The sequence below is a fragment of the Clinocottus analis genome, unplaced genomic scaffold (genome assembly GCF_023055335.1).
Source record: "Clinocottus analis isolate CAN_PGR_092001 unplaced genomic scaffold, fCliAna1.0.p SCAF_15, whole genome shotgun sequence".
In the NCBI taxonomy this organism is placed as follows: domain Eukaryota; kingdom Metazoa; phylum Chordata; class Actinopteri; order Perciformes; family Cottidae; genus Clinocottus; species Clinocottus analis.
Window position 1 is genome coordinate 17,715,318 of NW_027175876.1, and position 27,488 is coordinate 17,742,805.

The window sequence follows — 27,488 nt, forward strand, 5'->3', positions numbered from 1 at the left end:
GACTTCTATACAACCAGAGGAGTCGCCCCCTGGTGGTCAGGAGAGAGAATGCAGCTTTAACACATGAAGCATGGACTTCTATACAACCAGAAGAGTCATAAACTTGGTCGTGCTTCACCCTCGCAGCTCAACAGCGTGAGGAGGAAGTGTTTCACTCCTCAGCTCCTTCCAGCGTCAGCTGCGTTTAATTCTTTGTTCACCTTCTTTGTTCGCTCACTGAGGAGCTTCTTCATGCTGCCGTCCATCTTCACGTACTTGTTTATGGAGCCCTGATTTATTTTATTTTGTTGCCAATAATGAAATGAAATGGTTAATTTAGCGTGGAAATTGCCTCTTAAACCAGCAACCACTGTGGTTGACGTATCTGCCAGTTGGGAAACAAAGGAGAGAAGAAGAAACACACGTTCGCGCTGTCGAGCCCATATGTGTGCTGCGTTCAGGGTCTGTGTCTTTTATTTGTTACCGTTTGCTTTGTTCATTCACGCTGCACTCGTGTGCTCTTTATCACCGCCGTTTGCTCAGCGGTCCCTTTTGTCTGGTAATTAATGCAACCTGTAGCTCAGCCGCCTTTAGCTTTATCAAAGAGAGAGAGCGAGAGGGAGAGAGGGAGAGGGAGAGAGAGAAGGAGAGAGACAGGGAGAGAGAGAGAGAGAGGGAGAGGGAGGTTGGTGTTGGACTTGTGAGTGGAGGCCTGAGCAGCTGCAGAGGCCCTGCTTCCCGTCTCGCTGGCGCACACCTCTCCACAGGGAGCGGGAAGGGCTCCAAGTGCCCTGGGCTCAGCTCTAACCGGCCCCAGAACCAGCCAACCCTCTGTCTTTCTCACAGTCACACACACACACACACACACGCATGCATACATGCATACCCCACTTCACATGCACACACGCCTCCAAACAACCGCTAGCCACTGGAGTCCCTTTGGTTCGGCCGCTCTTGACTGCAGTATTTCTGGCCCTCTGTATCATTTCCAGTTCAATCCGACGAGCTTTCTTGGCGTGGATCCTCACGCAGGAAGAACGGGCTGAAGGGGAACGACCGCGTGACGAAGAGTAGACGCTGTATAAATAGGCCTCTCCGTCTCGCATGCAGGCCGTCCGATCGGCTCCCCAGAGGGCCTCCAGGGGCCCGCGGTGTCCTGCAGAGGGATGGCACACAGGATGAAGTCACTCCTCTGGCACCGGCGCTTGTGTTTGAGGCGCTGCGCTGACGTGCCAAAGGCCAAAGGCCGTGTTCTCGCAGCAGAGCGCCGTGTGCCCAGGGCCCCATGAGCAACTCTGTCCTCCGGGCCGCACAGCGCCACGCAGCCTCAAGCGGGGCAGGAAACCCTGACTGTTGTGGTCCGTCATCCTCTGGGCCCGGTACAAGTAAAACTAGGTTAGAGCCATTTCACCAGCGAGCCACATCGGCACAGACCTGTGTGTGTGTGTGTGTGTGTGTGTGTGTGTGTGTGTGTGTGTGTGAGTGTGTGTGTGTGTGTTCACCAGATCTAATATGAGTCCCATCATGCTGAGGTGAGTTGGGCCGTGTGGCTTCATCCCACTAAAGGTCACGTATGTGCTGAGGTGCTGCAGGTTCTCATCCAGGTGTTCTGCTGCGTTCACACCAAAAGCACCGTGTCTGGGTTCATGATGTCATCCGTCAGGGCCCGCGAAGCCTCCTCTGCTGGCCTGAACACACTCGGGTTGTCCAGAAGACGCCTCCGTCTGAACCCCGATGCCGTGAAACAAGAACACGGAACTCTGCTCTCCAGATACTCACTTGAATCCGTTTACAAGTCAGAGATTTGGTTGTTAGATATTTGATTTGATTCGACGCCGCAGCTTCCACATTTCTTTTACGGCTGGAAAGAAAGAAAGAGAGTGTTTTAAATCTCTTCTCCTGCCTCCCTCCCTTCCTCGCAGCTTGTTACCCTCTTTGGTTCCATCCCACCCTACATCTCCACCTCTCTCTCAGTATTTCTGACTGCCAGAAGGTTTGTGACAGCAGGATGTGATCTCACACCTCCTCCGACATTTTCAACCACACAAAAAAATGTATTTCCCCCTTTTTTCCTCTCTCTTCCCCATGGCCATGTCGTCCCCGCCGTAAGAGGCCCTTTGAGAAATGTGACACACAGATGCCATCTTTCAACTTTCATCACAGCGTCTCTTCAGAGCCGTGTCAGCCGCTTCTGCTCCAGATTCATACTGTTATGTTATGTACGCTTTTACATGCCGCCGCAAGCAGCCGGCTCCTTCAAGTCCTCTACAGTCCTCTAAAGTTTCTACTCGCTTGTATGTTGCTGCTGCTGGAACATCTTGTTGATTAAGGGGGTAGTTAGTGAATGTAATTATTTAAAGAACCAGTGTACTGGATGAGGGATGACATGAGATGCTCCTGAGCGTTACCTCGTGAATAAAGACTGTGTTGCATTTGGTAGCAGCAAAGCTAGTTACCGCTGCTGTCCTGTGAAGCTAAACGCTAACGTTAAAAGGATGTTTTTGGTGTTTTAGCCTTCTAGGTGATTTGAATCAGTTCTCTGCACTTCAGGTTCTTCTGGGCTCAGAGTCCAGTCTGCTCCTCCACACGGGTGCGAGCTGGCATTGAGCTTCTTGATGATAATAGATAATGGAGAGGGAAGTGTGACCCCTTTACCTTTTTAGTAGTTTACCTTGGTATTGAATTGTGTTTTGAGTCGTGGACTCAATGTGGTATCGTGACCACCTGGGGGATTTAGTACCATCTAGTGGTGGAGTTGCAGATTGCAACCAACTGAATACCTCTCATCCCTCCCTTTTCTATGTCGGAGAACCTACGGTGGCCTTGAGGTAGATAAAGATCAAAAACAGGAACGGCTCTTCTGCTATACCAGGTACAGCAACCAAAGTACGCCGAGTATGTACCTGGAGTACTTTGGAGTTTGAAGTTGAAGTGCGGACTCCCAGGGACAGGAGGACTCGACTTGACGACATCACCACCTCAGCAGTTATATATATATATATATATATATATATATATATATATATATATATATATATATATATATATATATATATATATATATTGCAAACAAACAATTTGGTGGAAAGTAAGAAAGGACAGCGCTGTAGTTCAAGGTAAAAGTTAAAATATCAAATGTGAGCCAGATTTTATTCATTGGTCAGACAAAACAAGTAATTTATAGTTTTATGGATACTTAATCGATTCTTTGGAGAGAATCTGGCATTAGTCACCAATAAAAAGATCATTAGTTGGCTCTTATCATAATGAAATTGATCCCATCTGACCAACATTCTAGCAAACTATTGGTGTTACATGACTTCAATAATATTGGTCTTAGCATGTTTCCATCAGATTAGCGACAACTTTTGTGACATAGAGGAAACGCTGCCCATGCATCCTCTCACACACTGCTGTCACACAGAGGACAACAGTGTGCTCCCGACCCAGAGGACGGCTGCAGTGTTTGTTGAGGGGGGTTGTGTGTTTGTGCAGTTCCTTAAAGGCTGTTCCCGTCCTTATGAGCAAACGCTAACTCTGCTCCCCTCAAAGAGGAACTCTCTTCCGTTACTTCACACACACACAAACATCTGTCCACCAAATTCCTCGTGCACAGCCTTTGTGTGTGTCGTCTGTCTCTCCTCGTCCGTCCATCTGCTCTCATCCTTCCTGTTCTTGTGACTTTCCCCTCTTTCCGTTCTGCATAACTTCCCCGTCGCCCTGATTGTGTCTGAGATCAAACCGGGACTGTTCAAACAAATTAAGATCTCCATTCTCCTTCCATCGCCGGACTCTTGCTTCCCTCCTCCCCCCTTCTTCACTTGATAAGGACCCTGCGTTTGCATACCTTTACTTTCTCCGCTCTTGGTCCGTCCCTCTGAAGCGCAACAGACAGAAGAGTTGTGATTAAACCGTTGAGCTTCATGGTAGCTTCATGTTAGCTTCACGGTAGCGTCACGGTAGCTTCATGGTAGCTTCATGTTAGCTTCATGGTCACTTCATGGTAGCGTCACGGTAGCTTCATGGTAGCTTGATGTTAGCTTCATTATAGCGTCACGGTAGTTTCATGGTAGCTCCATGGTAGCTTTATGGTAGCTCCATGGTAGCTTTATAGTAGCTCCATGGTAGCCTCATGGTAGTTTCATAGTAGCTTCATGGTAGCTTCATGGTAGCTTCATGGTAGCTCCATGGTAGCTTTATGGTAGCTCCATGGTAGCTTCATAGTAGCTTCATAGTAGCTTTATAGTAGCTCCATGGTAACCTCATGGTAGTTTCATAGTAGCTCCATGCTAGCTTCATGGTAGCTTTATAGTAGCTCAATGGTAGTTTCATGGTAGTTTCATAGTAGCTCCATGGTAGCTTCATGGTAGCTTCATGGTAGCTTCATAGTAGCTCCATGGTAGCTTCTTGGAAGTTTCGTGGTAGTTTTATGGTAGCTTCATAGTAGCTTCATTGTAGCATCGTGGCGCACAGAGGATGACTCTGAGACCTCTCTGATCCGTGAGCTTCACATTTGTGATTTTTAACTGACATTTCCAGGCGATCACCGGATGGATTACGATGAAATGTGACACTCACAATCGAGATGAATTGTGCGTTGGAATGTCCAGCCTGTCAGCATGCTGGCGCTAGTGTTTAGCTAGTTCTTTTAAATTGTTCATGATCCCTGCGATCAGTAAACAACAGATGACTGCTCAGCGTCCTGTAATCAGCATGTCACTTGCACCACATGGTCCCATAGTGAGCTGTGAGGGCTGCTGGTGTGCTGGTGTGTTGGTGTGGTGGTGTGTTGGTGTGCTGGTGTGCAGGTGTGCAGGTGACAGCAGTCTGGCTCTGCTTTGCTTCCTTCTCTCAAATCATTTTCTAATCGCAGCACATTTACATTTTTTCGTCATCCGCAAATCAACAAGTGTGCTGGCCTCGGGGTGCTGCAACTGCTTTGTGTATGAAACACGTGGCTGTGATGTCATCGGCACCTCTGAGCGGCCCGTCAACACCTGGGAGCAGAGTGTCGGCTAGAAGTGCAGCTCTGCCGATCTCTTCTAGCTGGAGCCAGAGACTCGCTCCTTTGCTCTCGTGTCTGTCATTTTCTTTTAATGTGTGTGTGAGAAAGGGAAACGATAAGCAGCAGACAGACGGTCATCTGGGTGCAGCATGTCTCTGCTCCGCCACAACAACATGGCTGCTGCGCTCTGCGGTCCGGATCCGCAGGGAAACGGGTTCGGTTAGACGAGTCCTCGGTGTGATTGCATGAATCCATCGCTGCGTCACCATGTTTCCTCATTTATTTCCACGAATGGATTCCACTGACTGGGCACGAGGAGAATCACAGGTAGCAAGAACTGAACGGACTGGAAAACCATCACATGACCGTCCTGCTTGTGCAAGGTGAACACGCTGTGCCTCACGCCATAACAATCTTTTACAAGTGATTGCAGCTGTCCCTGTCTACACGAACGGGTCAATAAGCACACAGTTCCTTCAAAAGATGTATTACTACCATTAAACATACCATTAAAAATAATAATTCTTTCATGGAGCACTTTACGGGGTTAAATACAAGTGGGTGATGCTACACAGCCAATGCGCTCACGTAGCGTCCTCCATTGACAACTCTCTTTTGTTAGGACGACTTGCTGTTGTCCACGATTTAAATGTGGGTGGCGACAGATTTACACTAACCTGCTGATTGCTGAGCTACCGTTTGAAATTAATTGATTTTTGCTGCCAAACTTTTCCCTTCTAAACGCAGACGGGAGGAGCTCTGCTATACATTGACTGTAGACCCCAAACCCATCCGCAGGAGGAGATGTGAGGCTGCCGGGCGGCGACCTCCGGTTCTGAAATTGGCAAATGCCAAAGTGTCTTAAACTCGCATTTTATGTCCTACTTCTCTTCTGGCCACCAGGGGACGACTCCTCTGGTTGTATAGAAGTCTATGCTTCATGTCTTAAAGCTGCATTCTCTCTCCTGACCACCAGGGGGCGACTCCTCCGGTTGTATAGAAGTCTATGCTTCATGTGTTAAAGCTGCATTCTCTCTCCTGACCACCAGGGGGCGACTCCTCTGGTTGTATAGAAGTCTATGCTTCATGTGTTAAAGCTGCATTCTCTCTTCTGACCACCAGGGGGCGACTCCTCCGGTTGTATAGAAGTCTATGCTTCATGTGTTAAAGCTGCATTCTCTCTCCTGACCACCAGGAGGCGACTCCTCCGGTTGTATAGAAGTCTATGCTTCATGTGTTAAAGCTGCATTCTCTCTCCTGACCACCAGGGGGCGACTCCTCCGATTGTATAGAAGTCTATGCTTCATGTGTTAAAGCTGCATTCTCTCTCCTGACCACCAGGGGGCGACTCCTCTGGTTGTATAGAAGTCTATGCTTCATGTGTTAAAGCTGCGTTCTCTCTCCTGACCACCAGGGGACGACTCCTCTGGTTGTATAGAAGTCTATGCTTCATGTGTTAAAGCTGCATTCTCTCTCCTGACCACCAGGGGGCGACTCCTCTGGTTGTATAGAAGTCTATATAAGTGACTCTACTTCTCTCTTGATGTATTCCCTCAGTAAACATTGTAAACATGAGTTTATGTCTCAATCTCTAGTTTCTAGTCTTCTTCTATACAGCATGATGTTCATTTAGTACATTATGCTCATTTAGAGTCAAACAGACCATAAAGCAGGGGACGCTTTAGGGCGGGGCTACCAGGTGATTGACAGCTCTCTACCACTGTGTCGTCCAGGCTGGGAGTCGTCTGTGTTTTTCCGTCTTACAACTTGAACCCTTTCAAAGTGTGTTTTCAGCTGCCTGAAAAAGTCCTCTTGATCGCTGGGTTGTACTTAGCTCCGCCCTCTCGTGTAGAGTCACGGTGACGACGTCCACTTCTTGCGTACAGGCTAGGATATCTGCTCCGAACCTGTTCATGCGTGGGCTCCGGCGTGTCGGCCTCCGCTCCAACGCTTGATGATCTCTAACGTAGACATCGGCCCTCGTTGGGTTTTTCCAGCCATCCCACACGGACCCCTCAGGTCCTCAGGGGGCTCGGCGCTGATCGGGTGGGAGATGTCCGTCCTCACCGCCGAGGTGTGGAAAGGGATGAAGTTCCTCTGGCTTCTGCATCTCAGACCAGGAGCAACGGCAGCATACCGCCTCTCATTCAGTCAATTATAGTCGCTCCTTTTTTCTTTTCCCCTTGTTCATGTAGTCATCCACATGCACTCCTTTTAATGCGCTCTTTCAAGTCTCCCTTTTTTCTCTCCCTCTCCCTCTCGTTAGCCGACATCATCACACGCGGGCGTAGCCGCGGCGCTCTGTGGGCTTCTCGGATTACCTGCCGCCTTCCTGCAGAATATACGTCGCAGCGCATTAGGATCCAGCATCCGAGCGCGGGGCTATTAGATCACCGTTAATGTGCTTTCAAATCACACGACGAGTTGGATCATGTTTAAAAACTTACAGGACGAAAGCCTTTTGTGGAGAGAGCTTTCTGTTTTTTTTTTTCTTCCTTCCCTCCTGCAGCTGTTCGAGGTCTAATGGGCGGAGAGAGAAAACAACAATGTGCTGTTTTGGGTTGCACGTCTGCCCCGTGAGCCACATTTGCGTCGGTTAACAGATCCACAATGAAAGGGGAATAGTAGCCGTAACCCCGATCGGCTCCGGGTTTGAAGACACGAGTATCGTTTCTAACATTTGAAGCTGAAGCCTGAAATGGTTCAGAAACATCTCGTCCTCCTCTCCCTCGCTCACTCTTATCCTCCCCACCTTTTCCATTTTTTTTGTTGTCCGCTAAACCTGTCACTTTGATGAGTTGTGTGCTGTCATCCCAGGGGCCGGTGGGCTTTCAGCGGGCCTCCGTCCTTCCTGGTACAGCGCCGGCCTTTGATGTGGTTCCTCCCTCTAGCTCCATGCGGGCAGACCGGCCTCTGCTGAGCTGAATCCAAACTGCCTCTGTTGGGCTCTTTGACGCCACAGATCCCCTCCATGTGGGCCGTGGTGGAGGTGAGAAGCTGGACGGCGCCGCTGGCAATGAAATGCCTTCCGTGTTTGAAAGCGTGCATCAGTTATTCGATTCCTGGTGTAGCCTCCGGAAGAATTCAGTTAGACAACTTCTCTCGTTGTCTAAATGTATTTACTAATCGATCACAAGTAAAGTAACAAGCGCTGCAGTTGCAGAAGCAGTGGATCATCTTTTCTCATCTTTTCTTCATCATGCTTCCCTCACATGCTGATAGCACGTGTGAGTGTTGAAGAGTGCAGGCGTGTGACTAGTTTTCTGGACATTTCATAGACATTAATACATAACTACAGCTGCATAGCCGTGTTTACTGACCTCGCTAACCTGAACTTTAATAGACATGAGGGATATGAATTATATCTCCAGAATATAAGGATTCATGTTATGTTATTTCAAAAGGGGGTCGCAATCCACGTCCTGAGCTGGACGCTGCCAGCCGGGCCCGGTGACGGCGACCCAATGAACTCTACGCAACCTATTAGTACCAGGTTATTATTATTATTAGAGGCAACTACAAAAGCACTAAATGGCTGCGGCTCCCACCGGCCCCCCGGGGCCCGGCTGCAGAGAGCGCCTCACTACTGCAGATGATTACAGCTTGCTACATGAACTGTGTCCTAATCCAGGTGGACAGCTGGAATTAAAGCCAGGTACGGCCCTCTGTCTTCCCAGCATTCCCTGTGATAGCACCCCCCCCACCCCCCTCCCTTCTCATGCTGAGACCAACCAGACGTTTTGTAGGAAATGCGTCTTCAGAAGAGTCTCCAGTCGGTGGAGACGGGGCGTCATTTCTTTTTTACCAATCGGGGGAACTTTGAATGTGATTTCTGCTTTCGTGTCCAGCACAAGCTTTCAATTTGTGTTTGGCAATCTTGGTCTTAAATAAAATAATGTCTTGTATCGCACACGATTCCTGGCGTTGCACGTGCCTCTGCTACATAAATGATATCTTTCATGTTCATTTAATCAAAGGCACTGAGGAAGTCCCTCCACTCTAAACTACACAGTTTGTGATGCAACGGCAACAAGACATGACATGAAGAGACACTTATATGTCCACATTATCACATGAGTGAGGACATGCCCTGTTGGGAAGCCTTTTTTCAGTCATTACTTATTTTATGTGTCTGAAAATACAGAAACTAGTTACATTTTTTTTTTAAATCAAGGACTTTAACTGTGTGCTTTCGTATGGGAATACAAAATTGCTGAAATGTTCATGAAATGTCACAAGTTTGACCTGAACTCTTTCACCTGGATGAGGGAGGAAAATGAGTCTGGAGTTGAGGATGTTTTGTTGCCTTGGGTGGGGAGGTGGAGCGCATTTTTAAAAGTAGTTATTAAACTAAACCTAAAAGAGCAGCCAACACGCGTGAACAGTCATCTGTAATTTAAAGTACACTGATGTGTTGAGAGCGGGTGTGGCCTTATTAAGGAATTATGAGGTCCAATTTCAGATAATTAAAGACTGGTATTCTATCTTAGCATGTCGGTTGGTTGAAAGCTAACTTTGGTTGATTCATTTCTATGATTTATTCTAAATGATGTCTCCTGACTCGACTATTAACTATTGATAACGGTCTTGTAATGTTCTGGCATGAATCGCATACTAGGGCTGTGAGCGAACAAGTGCAGCTGTTGCATCCAGAACACTGCTTTGAGACTGCTTTGATAAAAGACAGTGACGTGTTAAAAAATGTAAGCTAAGCTCTTAGCATTTCGGTAGCTTAGCCTGTTCTTGTAATGCTGCGTTCACAACAAAAGCGTTACGGATTTGACGCGCGAGTATATTACATGCAAGTCCATGCGCTCACGCAAGTGAATGACGCGTTTGACGAGGCGTGAATGTGTGCATGTTTATATTTTCCAACTGAGATTTGAAAAAGTTGCGGGACACTCAATACACGTTTAGAAACTCCGCTCGCCATTACCGCTGTCCTGCCTCCGCCTGAAGTAGCATGATAGCTATACTACTTCAGCTGTGTTTTTACCTAGACAAGCCACGCCCCCTTTCAGGCTTGGGTAACATTCTCAACGCTTTTGGTGTGAATGCAGCTTTGTTGTCCAGCTAGTAAACTGACACAGTAAATGGTGAATATTCGCAACGCTTTTGCTGTGAACGCAGCATAAGCTAACTCCAGTGAAATACGTGTATTTTGTTCTAAATGTGGTGGTGAGTTCGCTCTTGGTGTTTCCCCTCTTGTTTGGAGAACATTTTGTTCGTTTAATTGTCCAGTAGCGTTATACAAGTGCTGGAGCCAAAGTGTTTTTATTATATATTTTTCTCCCGCGCTGCCTTTGGTCTCGTGCACATCTTTTTAAGTTCTCTCGTGTGAACGCGCATGAGCGGCGCGCAGCTCGGCGCGTGCCGCCGGTGCAGCGAGCGGGTTAAAGAGGTTTGGAAGCAGAGGAGAGACCGTCCTATCAGGCTCCACGGTGCAGCCCCTCCAGGAGGGAGCCGAGGCTGCTGTGTGTGCGTGAGTGTGTGTGTGTGTGAGTGTGTGTGTGTGTGTGTGAGTGTGTGTCTGTTTGTCATTCTGGCAGGACACACTCCCAAGAGAAGCAGCCCGCTCTTCCCGAGGCTCGTTGTTTCTTTTCACGGGGCGCGCTGTTTGTTCCGCAGCGCTCGCGGGACGTTTCTTTGAGTAAAACCCGGGATTCTTCTCTTTTTCTTGGCGGCAACGAAGCGCCGCGCGCTGTGCGGATCCCACCGGCGACAAGAGGCGCAAAGCACCCGGGAGACGCGAACACACGGTAGGGGAGAAAGCACGGAGACTACCGGCTGCTGCGCTTCCACACGGGGCTTTGACTGCTGCCCTGCTGGTAAAAAATGTCTCCGGACTTCGGTGCTCTTTCTTTTAGAAGTAAAAGTCTGCGAGCTGTGCGTGTGTGTGTGCGTGTGTGTGTGTGTGTGTGTGTGTGTGTGTGTGTGTGTGTGTGTTGAGAAGTGTCGAGAGAACCCAGATGCGGGAGTTGTGCAGTGCGGGTCCACGCGGGTCCGTGTGCTGGTTCTGCTGGACCGGACTGACGTCAGCGTCTCTTCGGCTCGTGTTTCTCTGTGTGCAGTGAAGGAAACCAGCAACTGGTGGAGTGTAGGGCAAGAACAATGTGGAGAATAACTCTGCTTACAATACATACATTTAAAAAAAAAATGCAATGCTCTACTATAACAACATAGTTATCATGATGTACACAATCTTTAGGATTTATGTCCGCCATTAAAAAAATAAGAAAAAAGCGTAATGTCCTAAAAGTGTTTTCAACATGCAGCCATCACAAGGCTGATGCACACAAGGACATGGAAACATTATCTGAGGAAGAGTTGCTGCTTAAGATACCTGGCAACATGTCCCACACACACTCACACACACACACACACATATTCTATTTATTTTAATAACAGAAAAAATCAATTCCCCAGATTGTTGCTTCATTCATTTAGTTGATTGCGGGGACACCTGGGTTGGTATAAAAACTACATTGCTGCAGCTAACTCTGTTGGAATGTTAACAGCCCAGCTGTGAGGGGGGGGGGGGGGCACCCAGAGGGGTCAAAGATGTCCTCCATCTCTCCTGACCACCAGAACCACGTCAGAGAGTCTCCTCGAGCCGTGTCTAGCATGCACATCCCGGACAACTCCGCCTGTCGTTGATGTTTATTATTATTATTATTATTAGTAGTAGCAGCAATGTGGTTATTAGGCGTCTCTCGACAGATTCCTTGTAATTACTGGCTATTAGCTTTAATGAAAGGGATGCAGGGTGGCTGTGGCCCAGGGTCTCTCCGCGGCTCACACCCCATAATCAGGACCGTCACATGAAAGCCGGCGATAAGAAGCGCCTCGTCATCACCTGCGTGGTTCCACGCCGCTGGCTCGTGGAGCGCCGGGCGCCGCTGGTTATTCTGCTGGGTGCTTCTCCTCAGAGAGGGCTGGTGTGGTGGGGCAGGCCGCCGTGCTCACCGACACAAGTAAAGCCTTAAAGCTGCAGGGTTTGTGGTGAAACCGAGGGGGAAATGACACTTCATCACATGTGGAAGTCTAGACGGTGTGTGTGACCTGTCGGGTTAACTGAGCGATTCTTGGGGATTCGAGGTCGCTTCATTTCGGGCTTCTTTTTAATTAAAGTTCAAAGCCAATCGGAACCGAGCGCCCCTTCATACGCCCGTTATATTGTGAGCTGAACTCTGACACCAGGACTTGTTGCTGTAGCGCCGAGGCGGCGACCTTTGACCCCGGTAGCTTGACCGCTGACTGCTGGACGTGTGCAGGAAATGTTGTTGTGCCTGCTCAGATCTTTTTTATTTCATCATTTTTGTATTGGTAGTAGGCATCAATCAGATATTTACAGATGTTTTTCAGACAATTGACTTTTTTGATGATGCTCATATTAGTTCTACACATTTAGAACAAGCGGTAAAAAACAGAATACAGGAAGTGATCTGTTCTCTATTGTACATTAATATATGAAAATAACACCAGGTCTATGGGTGTTACGTGTGTGACCCAACAATAGTTTCCCGTTATCTCCATGTTGTAACTGTGCATCGTGTGTCCAGAGTGCGACTCTTGTGTTAACGTTTCCTGGTGAGTCTTTTTGTTAAGTACATTTATTCTCAGATCTTTTACTGCACGTTGCCTGTATGGATTAAATAACATCACAGATCTGTTGGATGTTTTACATTTGAATGTGGTGATACAACTCAAATGGATGTTAACCTTTTTGTGTCGATACGGCGCACCGATGACCAAGAAACCTGGCTTGCTGTGTTGCAATCCAGATTATGGAATCTGAGGATGAGAGAGAACGTCGGAGGAAATCCCAATCCTGCAACCTGAGGCCCTGCTCCTTTCCCCCTGACTTCCTCGCTAGCGTTGAATCACTACCAGGCTGCTCTTTGGCAATGCTAATGTGCTTTGATTCAATTATTCTGGCGTCTCTCGGACTGAGAGCAGCAGCTATATCCCCTCGTCTGACAGATGGAGCGCCGGCAGCGTCTCTTTGAGCCGCCGCTGCAGGCCGGTCGTGCGGCAGTTTTTATAAAATAATTTTGAAGCGAGACACAAAACCCTGCTTGTGTCCTCACAGTCTGCCCTCGATGTCTCACCTGCCTGTCAACACTCAGCATTCACACACACACACACACACACACACACACACACACACACATACACACACACACACACACACACACACACACACACACACACACACATACATTCGAGGCCAAATTCCTTTAGACTTGAGCAGCAGACTTGGTTGCACATTTTTGTAGCTCTGAACTATACTCTCTCTCTCTCTCTCTCTCTCTCTCTCTCTCTCTCTCTCTCTCTCTCTCTCTCTCTCTTCCCCCTCTCCTCCCTCGCTCCCCTTCTTGATCTCATGAAGCCTGTGTGTTTCCATCCCGGCTCTTTAAGTCCTGACAGGCTCCTGACAGCTGTGGGAGCCAGACTAATGACTTCATTGGGTTTCCCTCAGCGCTCTGCTATTCTGAGCTCTTTTTGGGGCTCAGGAGTTTATGCTCCCCTCCCCTCCCCCGTCCTCCCCCGTCCTCCCCCGTCCTCCTGCCCCTGACCCCCCCTCCCCTCCTGTCGGGGCTGTCATGCTCACGTTTCAGCGCTCGCTCATGTTGAGGGCTCGCAGGGCGCGTTGCTCACATACAGACAGACTTTTCGCTGGCTGCCGGATGTGGAGCGATCCGGCTGACGTCACGTGCCGCTCGGCGCTCGGACGCCAGTATTTTGTGGGTGAAATGTGTCCCCGGGGTTCCCTGGGTCTGGGTGAAATGAAAAACCTGCGAGTGTTCCGGTTTCCTCAAAGCAGAAAGTGAGTAACTGTGATAAAACTCCGGGTTTTTGTAAGAAAACCGGTCAAGCTCTTGTACAAAGATCAAAGTCTCTTTGAGTGGGAACTGTGACGGTGCAAAGGAATCCTGTTTCATGAGATACGGTTGCACAACGTGTGCACGTCTGCAGCGTCAGAAACACTCCAGCTGAGGCTCGACCCCATCATGGCATCACAGACCCTCTTGGTGAGAAGTCATTCACAAAACATGTTGGCAGCAGCTCAGCCGTGTGACATTAGAAAGTCCTACACAGCGGAGACACAAACGCAGTCAGTATTGTGTACATGTGCACGCTGCCAGACGGCGGTTGTTTCAGCTGTGAGCAACACATTATTTGTGTTTGCGGTCGATCAAAATGCGAAATTTCCGACTGAGATATTAATCATTGTCAAAAATGTGAGCCAACACAAACCGCTGTGATGGCGCTGCCTTCATGTACGCTGTGCTGCAAGACGCAGAAACCTCTGTGGTCACCGCTCTGACGGCTTCACTTCTCTTGCTCTCCATCCATCAGTGCAGTTACATGCATTTGAATTACTGGCCTAATCGGACTGACATCGAATTATCCCGTTCATGTAAACACCTTTGTTCGAATAATGAACACGCCTGGATAACTTAATCTGACTCGTTGATAATTCGGACATCCCGGCATGTAAACGGTGAATCGGATTAGGAACTGGACTAGGCGCCTTGTGCATGCTCTAGATCCCTCCTCCCTCCCTCCCTCCCTCCCTCTCTCCTCCCTCCTCCTCCCTCCTCCCTCCTCCCTCCTCCCTCCCTCCCAGGTCGTGACCCGGAAGTCGAAAGAGACGATAAGTTGTCACGGCCGGCAGAAACAAACAAACGTAAAAGTCGGGTTACAAGATGATACTTCCTTCGGTGGGTGTTACCGCTAGCTCCCTGCTGTAGCCAGCTAGCGCTGCTGCTAGCTCCCTGTTTGCTCTCTGCTAGCTCCCTGCTGTAGCCAGCTAGCACGGCTGCTAGTTCCCTGTATGCTCTCCTCTAGCTACCCGCTGTAGCCAGCTAGCGCTGCTGCTAGTTCCCTGTTTGCTCCCCACTAGCTCCCTGCTGTAGCCAGCTAGCACGGCTGCTAGTTTCCTGTTTTCTCTCCAGTAGCTCCCTGCTGTATCCAGCTAGCGCTGCTGCTAGCTCCCTGTTTGCTCTCCGCTAGCTCCCCGACAACCACTGAAGCTAGCGGGGTTCTCTCCATTATTATTATTATTATTATTATTATTATTATTATTATTGTTATATATATATATATATATATATATATATAATATTATTATCTATCTATTATAAAGAGTGAAGAGGTCAAGCGGAGACGGCTGTATCACCACTACATGTAATGAAAACAGCGCCACATATCATATCAGATATGACATGCTTTCGGCCAATAATTTGATTTATTCACTGCCATGTATATTAGGATAACAGCAGTTGCCCTGAAAGGGAGCATAGTCTGACTAAAGCAAGATTTGGATTAATACGTCATGTAAACACATGCATGAAGCCTGGTCGTAGCGTTGTGCCAGCGGGCTCATGTCCGGTTCCTCCCTCCTGCGTTACCTGTGAAACAACTCAACCACGTTTGAAGTTTTCAAGCGTATCATGGTCCAGAGCCGGAGCGACGCACACATCTTCCCCTTTCCTTTCTTTGCTAAAAGGGTCCGATCCCATTTGCACACCCTGGTCCCCTGTGAGTGTCTGGTAACCGAAGCTTAAAGCACACGGGGGGCTGAAACTGTAGCATAACGTGAACCTCCTGTTAGCGCTCGCTCTGCTGGAGCCGCCCCCTCACGCGGGCGTGTCTCACGCTGTGTAATCCATACGGCGTTCAAGATTTACGCCGGGTCGCGTTCACGCCCGCTAAATCATATCGATCTGTAACGGCTCTGTTTCATGGGACTGTTGAGACAGAAAACAAGTCGGGTTTGCCAAACGTTTCAGAGGTGAATCGGCAGTAAATCATTGAATAAAACGTCCTCCCTGTGTAACTGCAGTGGGCAGCGCCTGTCTGGGTTCTGTTGTTTGGGTTTTCACGACTGGACCTCTTACATCATTCGTTTCTCTCAGTCCGGTGGATTCCAGTGAAGTCGGTAAAGAATGTGGATTACCAGCCGAGGAGAAAAGGACTGAAGTGCATCTCATCTGCTGAGACTCAGCGGGCTCTCTGTGCATCTCACTGGGTCGAGATCATCGTGAGCGGGTCCTCTCACTGGTCCACGAGGCCCAGAGAGGACCCGCTCACCACGTACCAAGCGAACCCTGCTGGAAAAGGCCCCTTTGTGTTGAAATGCTTTTGCATCTGGAATGTAATTAGTGTGTTTCTTTAGTCTTCAAAACAATTGAATTACATTTTTGTGCTGACTGGCTGCTTCTGCTGGAGCCTGTAAGCTGACTGGAGACGACTTCCTGCTCCGTGTCCTCTGGCCTCATCAGTCTGAAGTCACCTTGAGTTATGTGAATGTCTTATAGAAACCAGATAAACACATCTCATCGTCTGTTATCTTCTCGTGTTCTTGTTTTGATGAACAACGTGGGTCCGATCCCAAAATGAATGCTGATTTGTTTCAAATCAACACTTCCTGGTCCTGACAGCTAACGCGGACAGAGCTTTAAAAAAAGATCCTATTATGAAATGTGCAATGTGTTTTAAGGAATATTGCAGCGGTTTGGTCTGAGAGAGTCAATGAGATCACAGTTAGCTTAGCTTAGCTCTGCATGAACTAAACAAACCATTAGACAGATGTGTTGGTCCTGCCTCCAGCTTCATATGAGAGGACAGCCGAGGGAAGTGCAATCCTTCTCTCTGCCTTTATTGTTTACCTCATAACCTGGCCCTCCCTGTATTTATTCACTCCTCACATTGATTTCTGATGAATCTGTGCCCTTCCTGCTGTTAAACCGAGCCCTCTTCCTGTTTCCTCCTCAGAGGCGTGACCGTGTCCCTGCCGGCCCGCTGGGAGAGGACCATGGCGCTGAGCGACTCCTGCGGCGACCCTCTGGCCCTCAGCAACGGAGGAGGGCAGCATCCTCTCGCCGCCAGCGGACACGCCCCCTCAGACGCCGGCGCAGCGGATCCCTTCGCAGACGGGGACGAGGCGTCTAGAGATCAGCAGAGGTCGCACGTCGTCCAGAGGGCGAACAGGCCGAGCCAGAACGGAGGCGTGGTCAAACAGAACGGCTCCCTGAGGAACCTCCCCCCGTCCGCCTCCTCCTCCTCCTCCTCTTCATCCCCGGCCAAACGCCACCTTTCCTCCAGCCTGTCCCCGTCCTCCTCCTCCCCGTCCCTGCAGCCCTCGCCGCTCTGCTGCCAGCACTGTAACCTGCAGGCCGCCCCGTGCTGCGCCTGCGGACAGCCGGAGTGCGGCGCCGCCCCCTCCTGCCCGTGCTGCGTCTCCGCCTGCACCTACTCTCACCCCCACCCTCCCCACCCGGCCTCCCCGCTCTGCCTGCAGCACCACCACCACCAGCGCTGGCAGGAGCACCTCCAGAACCAGGCGGCTGGACTCAGGTACGGGGCGGGGGGGCTCTGAGCTCGGTTTGCTGCATGACATCACTCACTATGTGTTTACCAAACATCTATTTCCATGCTCGCTCGTCCTCCTTGCAGGACTAGAAGACTTGTTTATTGGAGAGGAGTCGCTGACAAAGCTCCTTGAAGCAGAAAGACTCAGGAAACTTGTTTGTGTTGATGAGCAGTAGAGTTGCAAAGAGGCGGAAATATCCCGGTAAATTTCCGGGAAGTTTCCACGGGAATTATGAGGGGAAAAAAATGTGCCTAAGTTTTTTTGCAAAAGCATATAACAGGGAAGTTAAATGTAGTTGAGAACAAGACTCTGAACGCTGAGCTCAGCTGGACCCTGAATGCAGCTGGTTGAACATCGTCTGCAGAAACATAAACATAAAACGTTCTGTTGTTTTTGACGTTTCTGTCATCAGTGTTGCGTCTGAACGTTTCAGCCCTTTGGCAAGTGAGAGAGCGCCGAGTTGTGTAGAGGCCAAGAGCGGTACTGCAGCCAGAGATTTACATTACAGCTGCAACATATTGTACAAAATAACTGAACTAGTTCATTTGTTGGAGCTGTGAACTTAGTTTAACATGTTGAATTATGGACTATGAACTGAACTAGTTCATGTAGAAAGTGAACTTTCCCAACACTGTTTGTCATTAGCATATTGATTACTTGGTAAACTGAAGCCATGTTCATTTAATACCAAGTCTATTTGTATACAGTAGACTTTTACAGCAGTAGAGTATGAAGTATGTATGTCCACACTAAAGTACACCATCACCTCCATTATTCACGGCTTTTGGAAAGTCAAAAAAAGTTATTTTTAGAAGTTGTATTATAAATGTCTGCTTATGACAAGGTAAATACAGTTAAATTATCCCAAAATTTCCAGTTAATTCCCGATAATTCCCGTATATTCCCGTTTATTCCCGTGGAAAGTTTCCAACTTTGAATATTCCCGGAATTTTGCAACCCTAATGAGCAGTAACTGAGCTGGACTCTCCTCTGGAGCGCCGATAGAGACCGACGGTCAGTTCTGATGCACTCGGTCCAGTTGCAGCTCCACTGTGTGTTGCTTGTACACGTGTTGCTGGTTGTGTGTTCATCGGCCCCTAACATATCCTCAGTTGGGCAACAGAGGGCCTCTTATTGCCCCCCTCCCCCATCCTCGTCCCCCATCACTGCCTGCCTGTGCCCTCATGCTCAATAACATGTCAGGTCCATGTTTAGGGATGGCGTTGGTCCTGGAATGCAGCGGGAGCTGGTCACAGGACCAGGATGCATCTGGGCAATATTTCTGAGGGATGTGGGACGGTTGTTTCTACAGGCCCGTCACGCTTTGTCACCAGTGAAGGTCACACGGGTCACGCCCCCATGGCGGCAGATGGAGGTTGGCCACTGACTGATAGGAGTCACTGACGAGGCTTTACTCGGGTTATCAAGGCACAAAGCTGCAACTTGTGAGTTGGACAACTTAATTGAAACTCACCTCATGACTTCACTGCAGGTTTGAGTCTTCGCTGCTCACACCGGTGTGAACAGATGCATGCAGGCAGAGAAGAACATGGAGGATGCTCTTGTTTTAGAATGAAGGTCAGAATGATCACGCAGCCTTCGCTGATGAAAGTGAAGCGTTAGCCCTGAAGCGTTAGCCCTGAAACGTTAGCCCTGAAGCTAGCCCTGAAGCATTAGCCCTGAAGCGTTAGCCCTGAAGCATTAGCCCTGAAGTGTTAGCCCTGAAGCGTTGGCCCTAAAGCGTTAGCCCTGAAGCTAGCCCTGAAGCGTTAGCCCTGAAGCGTTAGCCCTGAAGCGTTAGCCCTGAAGCGTTAGCCCTAAAGCGTTAGCCCTGAAGCGTTAGCCCTGAAGCATTAGCCCTGAAGCGTTAGCCCTGAAGCATTAGCCCTGAAGTGTTAGCCCTGAAGCGTTAGCCCTAAAGCGTTAGCCCTGAAGCTAGCCCTGAAGCATTAGCCCTGAAGCATTAGCCCTGAAGCATTAGCCCTGAAGCATTAGCCCTGAAGCGTTAGGCCTGAAGCTAGCCCTGAAGCATTAGCTGAAGCATGGATGGAAACCGCTGTGATTCTGGTTCCAGTTCCTCTGGTTCCAGCTCTTCTGGTTGTAGTTCTTCTAGTTCAAGATCTGCTGTTCTCCTGGTTCTTGTTCTCCTGGTTCCAGTTCTCCTGCTTCTTGTTCTCCTGGTTCCAGTTCTTCTGGTTCCAGCTCTCCTGGTTCCAGTTCTCCTGCTTCTTGTTCTCCTGGTTCTTGTTCTCCTGGTTCCAGCTCTCCTGGTTCTAGCTCTTCTAGATCTAGTTCTCCTGGTTCCAGCTCTCCTGGTTCCAGTTCTCCTGGTTCTTGTTCTCCTGGTTCCAGCTCTCCTGGTTCCAGTTCTTCTGGTTCTAGTTCTCCTGGTTCCAGCTCTCCTGGTTCCAGTTCTCCTGGTTCTCTCGGGCCTCCTGGCTGTCGGGGTGCAGCAGCAGAGAGGCATGTTGTTCTCCAGCGGCCTCGTACCAGCAGCAGCAGAATGAAACCTTCTTTCTCTCAGAGATCCACATTTAGAGAGTTTCTCTCTTCACACCACGACCACAGCAGCCACACATGCAGCTGTAACGTTAACGCCTCCATCTCATTTGCATAATCCTATATTTACCTCACAAGTCATTATTTACTCCGTCGGCTCGTTGTGGGATCTGATCTGCATGAGACTTTTTTTATTTATATATCTTTGCTGCCCGACGTGGAATTTTCCTCCCTGAAGTGAAGCGGGATCTCCTCATCGCTCCGTCAGGAGGAGCAGCGCTGTGGGCGGAGCTGCAGCGCTGTGGGCGGAGCAGCAGCGCTGTGGGCGGAGCTGCAGCGCTGTGGGCGGAGCAGCAGCGCTGTGGGCGGAGCTGCAGCGCTGTGGGCGGAGCAGCAGCGCTGTGGGCGGAGCTGCAGCGCTGTGGGCGGAGCTGCAGCGCTGTGGGCGGAGCTGCAGCGCTGTGGGCGGAGCTGCAGCGCTGTGGGCGGAGCTGCAGCGCTGTGGGCGGAGCTGCAGCGCTGTGGGCGGAGCTGGAAGCTGAGGTTTCATGTTGTCCCAATGAAAGCTCTTGGTGGGCACAGCGTTGTGTAGCAGGCACAGAGGGTTGTGTAGCAGGCACAGAGGGTTGTGTAGCAGGCACAGAGTGTTGTGTAGCAAGCACAGAGCGTTGTGTAGCAGGCGCTCAGATGCACCCAGTTACTCTGTTTCCTGTTTTCCTTTATGTTCACTACTCTGGTTTTCTTCCTCTCACTTTATTAAGTCTCTGTCTCTCTTTCTTTCCCCTTGCTCCCTCCCTCCTTTCCTCCCTCCCTCCTTTCCTCTCTCTCTCTCTCTCTCTCTCTCTCTCTCTCTCTCTCTCTCTCTCTCTCTCTCTCTCTCTCCCTCTCCCCCCTCACATCAGAATAAGGAGCAGATGTCTTGTGGGACGTTTGCGTCTCCGATGTTGAAACCGCTCTCTTTATTTACCAAACAGGTCCCTCTTGTTCAGCGATGACAGGTTTGAATTACGGGGCCGGGGCTCGCTCCAAGACCCCTACACACACACACACACACACACACACACACACACACACCATCACACACACACACACTATACTGTGTGTGTGTGATGGTGAGATTAGACGTGAGGAAGCAGACGTTACTGGACCTTCAGCCCTCGGCTCTCTGTTTTATTTCAGCTCTGCCGGCTGAGCCTACAGATCTCTAATAAGCTCCATAATTTGAGGGCATGGAGTCAGACAAGATGGTGTCGGATATCGGTTTTATCTGCCTCGGAGCCGCGATTTGCCAGATTAGCCGAGGGATTACATCTGTGATCACACACACACACACACACACTGACGATGGTAACTCTAGCTCCTCGGGGAGGCCTTTTTATACATCCGTTTCCCAACAGTAGCTTTTTATGCCCCTGTCCTCGGCTTCACAAAGCGTTAATCCATTTGCCAAGATGAGCCCGTACTTTGTTTCCTGGCGCTTCTCTTTCTGAGAGCGGGTCTTACGGAGGAAAGCAAATGTTCTGGGAGAAGGCGAGGCGCGACTCGGCTGCTCCTGCAGAGCGGCTGAAGGAAATCCAAAAGAAGGCGCTTCGCCCTCGGCCATCGCTGTGCGTCTGCTTCAGTCCGGGTCTGTTAAAGGCATCACGCTCACGTCTGCGTCTCCGCTGTGAGATCACCTCTCGCAGACGTTTTATGGGTGTTGTTTAGGACGGGACGGGGACGGCGTGTCCTTGGCATGTCAGCTGCTTGGCCCGGGTCGGCTGCGTGTGCGCCAGCAGGTTTAGAAAGCTGCAGGTGGAAGCCTTCAGGCCGCAGCACCGGGGCGTCGCTGGGTCACATCTCCTCTGTGAGGCGGCTGCTGGGTTGAGACGTTGTAGTCTCTGATTTACACATTACACGTATGCTGAGGGAACCGTGGATGGTTGAATACTTAAAGAAAATCATTTTAAACCACCAGTTGATCCTGAAGACTTTAGTGTTGACGGGATATTTGTAAGAATCTTCAGTGACTTGTAAAAGTTGTCATTACCTGAGTTAAGGCCTTTAAAACACAAAAGGTTCAGTGATCAATGAAATACTATGTGTTTTACTTTGGGTATCATTAGCATTTTATTGATAGTAGTACGCTTGTGTTTTTTTATTATATTGTATAAAACGATAATCAAGAAAAGAATCAGCGTTTTATTATCCTTGTGTGTAAACAAAGTAACAGTAATATAAAATATTTGTAATACTTCAAGCTAAACAATGTATTCCTGATTAGACTGTGTGTGTGTCTGTGTGTGTGTCTGTGTCTGTGTTCATATTCTTAATCAAATGTAAGATGAAGGGTTCCAGCATGTTTAAGAGTTTTAAGTATATTTCTATGATCATAAACATGCCATGATGTTTGTATATTGTCCCGTAGTTCTGCACAAAGGAAGGAGGTTTGTGAGGAGAGAAGTTTTCTGTCTTGTTGTTGTTGTTGTTGTTGTTGTTGTTGCTGCTTGAGGAAGACGAGCGTTCGCTGCCGTTGAGCAAAGCAGCCACAGTGTTACTCTGGAGTGAAGTCTGCACGCTTGCACCACAGCGAGGGCTTCAAGGCAGCGAGTGCACACTTGTGTGGTAGAAGAAGCAGAACGCAGCCTGAGCGTCGCCCCGACCTGCTGCTACCTGCACACGCTGACCCGCACACACACCGCCACCAAACACTCCACTGACACTCAACCACGCGGGGTCATGCCGAGTATTTAACCCCCCGCCCCCGCTCACACTCTCCTGGTGCTAAATGTTTCTGGCCTCTGCACCGACGCCTCAGCGGCAGCAGCTCCCGTTGTTTATGGCGACCGGGAGTTTGGTTTGGATTCGCGCCTCGTCAGATAGCAAGAATTCCTGCCTCGCTCCCTCTGACGCCGGCCCGGGGAAAGGTCAGCGTTTATCACCTTCAGCGCGTTGATTGTATTTGTAGGCGCCAGGTGGTTTGGTTGCTGTGAAGCTGTGTGAAACTCCAAAGCGTGGAGCGGTTCAGCCTCACGCGCAACGTTTCATCAGCTGGATGCTCCAGACTGAAGTTGCAAAGGGGCCGAAATTTTCCGGTAAATTTCCGAAAAGTTTCCTCGGGAATTTGGGGAATTTTGAAAAAAAAAAATGTGCCTAAGTTTTTTTGCAAAAGCATATAACAGAGAACTTAAATGTAGTTGAGAACAAGACTCTGAACGCTGAGCTCAGCTGGACCCTGAATGCAGCTGGTTGAACATCATCTGCAGAAACATAAACATAAAACGTTCTGTTGTTGTTGACGTTTCTGTCATCAGTGTTGCGTCTGAACGTTTCAGCCCTTTGGCTAGTGAGAGAGCGCCGAGTTGCGTAGAGGCCAAGAGCGGTACTGCAGCCAGAGATTTAAATTACAGCTGCAACATATTGAACAAAATAACTGAACTAGTTCATTTGTTGGAGCTGTGAACTTAGTTCAACATGTTGAATTATGGACTATGAACTGAACTAGTTCATGTAGAAAGTACATTTTCCCAACACTGTTCGTCATTAGCATATTGATTACTTGGTAAACTGAAGCCATGTTCATTTAATACCAAGTTTATTTGTATACAGTAGACTTTTTACAGCAGTAGAGTATGAAGTATGTATGTCCACACTAAAGTACACCATCACCTCCATTATTCACGGCTTTTGGAAAGTCAAAAAGTCATTTTTAAAAGTTGTATTATAAATGTTTGCGTGCATGTCTGCTTATGACAAGATAAATACAGTTAAATTACCCCAAAATTTCCAGTTAATTCCCAATAATTCCCGTATATTCCCGTTAATTCCTGTGGAAAGTTTCCAACTTTGAATATTCCCGGAATTTTGCAACCCCGCTCTGGACTGATGGTCCTCTTTTCCTTCTGGGCGGCATCGTGTGTCTGCAGAGTCGACCTGAGCGCTCCAGCAGGAGCCTTCGCTGTAATTTCTGCCCTTTCTGTTTTTTTTATTTAAAGTTTTTTGTTTGCCCTTAATTGTTTCCTTTAGTTGTGCCTCAGCTCTCTCGTCAGACAGCTGCAAGCCTCAACCAGCCAGGCTCTGTCTGAAAGGGATGCGTGTGTTTCAGGGTGTCGGCTCCACGAGGCTTTGTCCATCAAGAAGAATAACAAGCTGTAGAGAAACCAATATGGATGTAAATACTGGAGACATAGAAACTCAGTCAGTAGTTTACAATAATCCTTTTGGAAGTGTCATGTTTTTGCAAAATTCTGTGCAATAATTCTGTCCGCTCACTGGTTGCGAAAAACCAAGATGGCGACGACCAAAATGCCAAACTCAATGCTTGAGTTTGTCAAGTGTATAGTTACACAGCTCTCAGATGTAATATTTGAAATGCAGCTTGAAATGAAGAGGAAGCACGAGGCGTCACGCTCTGAACACCAACTGGTTCATGAACTAAATGCACCCAAAGGCCCGAGCGCTAAGCAAAATGCCCGTGGCTAGCTCTATTTTAGCTCTCTGCGTGTTAGCGAGCTAATGTTAGCTGTGTGTTAGCAAGTGACTGGAGTTAGCGTCGTGGTGCGTCCAGCTTGGTGGTGACACGAGACCCTCTGGACCTCTTCACCGTCACACTTCATCTGCAAGGAGACCAACCAGCATTCTGGGTCTTTTACCAGCCTGCAGGCTCCAGCGTTTCTTCTTTTATACACAGAAAACATTCAGTTAATAGCTCAGTTACACGGTGTTAAACTCAACTGAGATGAGAAGATTGCATCTGGAGGGAAAACCTGAGTGTGTTGACGTGTGTGTGTGTGTATTGTGCGTCTCCGGGGTTCTTGTGTGAAGGCTGGCTGATGGATGGAGGAGGTTTCCCCTCATCGTCTCATCGTCTCTGCGCTGGAGGAGCTGCAGGGTTCAGGGCTGCATGCTTGTCTCTGTTGGTCTCAAGAAGCATGAGGCTTCTTTCGCTGGGAGGGTTTTTGCAGTGGCTTTCACATCTCGTGCACTGGTTCGTGGTTTTAATGCCGTCGTGTCTCTCCCTCTCCTCCATAACTGACATCCCGGCTTGTATTCCAGCTCTTATCTTTGCTGTTGAGCAACGACGACTCAGCTTACATTTGGAAAGCAGATTTATTTTAAATGTTTGCACCCATTTTTACAACCGCGGCAACTCCTGACTGCACTTTATTCTGGTAAGTGTGCATCCCGTTAACTCGTGCATGTGATGCAGATAAAAGGAGCGACCGTAGTGCTGCTCGCGGTGGAAAATCTCGCCGCCAGCGAAGCCGTTCATCGTGAGGCTGCTGTGGTACAGAAATACCCCTGGAGGCAGAAGTGAGGGCGCTCTGCATGGAGGCTGCAGCTCTCAGTCATGTCTCTGTTGTTGTTGGTTGAACCAGGATTTATTTTCTGGATTAGTCTTTTTTTTTTCATGCTGAACGTCGTATGAGGAGTAAACTAGTTTTCGTGGCGTTCGTCCCGCCCCTCCTCCGCTGTGATTCCTCCCTTTCCCTGCCTTCTTTCTTTTCTTGTCTGTCTTTCTTGAAGCCATCTTCATTTCTCCCCGCCCCCCAGCTTTCAGTGTATAGCTCCTGAGTCTGAAGCGAAGCCGTAAAGATGGCCGTCCCAGATCAAAGGCCGGCGCTGTCCCATGACGCGGGATCAAAGCCTGATGGGAGCAGGACACATAACTTCTGTCATAACTCCTCACAAGGCCTCAGCTGGAGGAAGACGTCTGGCTGCTGGTTGAGATTATCTCAGCACTTTGAAAGGGATAAACCACGACATGTGTTCAGACTGTGGCACGGCGTATTTGGGCTTTTTAGGGCTTTGTTGTCTTTGTTCTGTTCGGGGTGTGCTCTCGTCTGCACACCAGCTAAATAAAGGTTTGACTCGCTGCTCGTACTAAGTCTTAATAAGGGACAGTCGTTGCATCTCTCGGGCTGCGTGCTCAACACACAGGAGGAAGCTCCACGACCACACCGGTGTGAAACTGGACTGAAACATGAATCATTTTTCAATTTATGAAAACTAAAAACCTGCGCTCTTGTCTGCTGTTGCTTCAAGCGCGGTGAGGTTCAGGACGTTCATCCAAACAGGAGCTGCTTGTGGTTGCTGCTGCGGGCGTCTAGAGGACATGAGCAGCGGCCGCTTGGAAGGAAAGCAAAAAGCAAACAAGCCTTCAGTCTTGTTCCAGATGAACGGACCTACAACATGGTCACCAGACTGAAATAACCAGCCGTACCACATGCAGGTCAGCCAGCGACACACAGCAGCACAGTGCAGCAGTCAGCTAGCGCTTCTCTGAGCGCCGCTGTGGAAACCCCCGATCCTCTGAGTGTAAAGACGAGATGTATCTCGCTGCTTGTTTAGCTCTGGGATAAATATATATATAAATATACACATGACTCATCATATATCGTGTGGCCTGTCGGGTCACGCTTTCACGTTCCTTCGACCCAAAGATAAATTAAAGCATTATTGTAAGAGCCACAAGTGTATTTTTGATCAATTGATTTCAGAATAATGCTCACGCTGTAGGAAAGATGTTCATTTTAACAACGGACGCTGGAGCCAGGTGACATAATGACGTCATGGCGGCAGCAGGTGTGAGGAAAGAGCCGCGTGAGACTTTAAGAAGTGTAGAACAAAGCAGTGGTTTTGTCTAGAAATCCAGTTTGGGAACATTAATTAAGAAGACGAAGAAACCAGCACATTCACATGAAAGAAGCTGGAGCGTGATCATTTCATTACAAACATCAACACATTTCCTTCCACTTGACTTGATTGAGTTCATGTTGTTCCTTCAATTAATAAGGAGGAGTTTGATGATGGGCCTGCAGCAGCTGCAGCTCCAAAGAGAAGTGTTGCTTCACAGGGAGGTGGAGGTCGTGTTCACCAGCAGACCTTTGACTCACGCTTTAGTTCAGACTTCATTTGGATTTCAGGAGTTCAATTTTGAGTTCATGCATGTATTAAATGAGTCTTATAGGATGAGTTTTATTTCTACACATTAATGGTTTGAAACAGAAACAAGGGGCACCTTTAGAGATCAACTGGTTTCTAAAGAAAACCTCTTTCTTTCTTTTTCCTCTCCGCACTTTACCAACCTCCACTTGGAATTTTCCAGACTCTCCCTTCCTCCCTCCCTCCCTCCTCTCTCTCTCACACACACACACACACACACACACACACACACACACACACACACACACAGTAGGGAGGACAGGCTTGGACTCAGCCGTCCTCATTAAGGCTCTCTCCAGGTCTCTTAAAGTGATCTCGGTCAAAATAGCACCAGACATCTTTTTATGTATTCCGTTCTTTGGGATGCGTTTGATGTCCCGCTGAGTAAGGATCGATAGAGGAGACTGTCAGCCACAAGGTGTCTTCATGTCACCAGACAAAAGTTGGGTGAGGTGGGTGGAAACTCGCAGGGCCCTTGGAGAGCGCTGACCCAAAGCCCCGAGTCAACTCCAGAACGCTCTGGGTTCTCACTCGGGGCTTCACCCACCAGGGTTGATGAAAAGCGGGCCGGTACTTTTAAAAACTGGAGTACATTGCAGTACTCATAGGTGGCCACGATGTATCGGCAGGAAGTGCTCATGTACTCCATGCTGGATCCATGAAACCAGATCAAGCTCCTGTTGGCTCAGTCTGGCTTCA

At 48.9% G+C, this 27,488-nt stretch overlaps 1 protein-coding gene across 2 annotated transcripts in view; it reads left to right on the forward strand.

Moving 5' to 3' along the window:
• Positions 1-27,488, forward strand: part of disp1 (dispatched homolog 1 (Drosophila)) — a 72,511-nt gene that overhangs the window by 33,803 nt on the left and 11,220 nt on the right. For both annotated transcript variants that reach the window (XR_011077544.1, XM_068577609.1), the window contains exon 4: positions 16,769-17,350. Coding sequence is in view for 1 of the 2 variants with exons in the window: in XM_068577609.1 (XP_068433710.1) it covers positions 16,809-17,350 (542 nt within the window). In the remaining variant the exon portion in view is untranslated. The remainder of the gene's footprint in view (positions 1-16,768; positions 17,351-27,488) is intronic.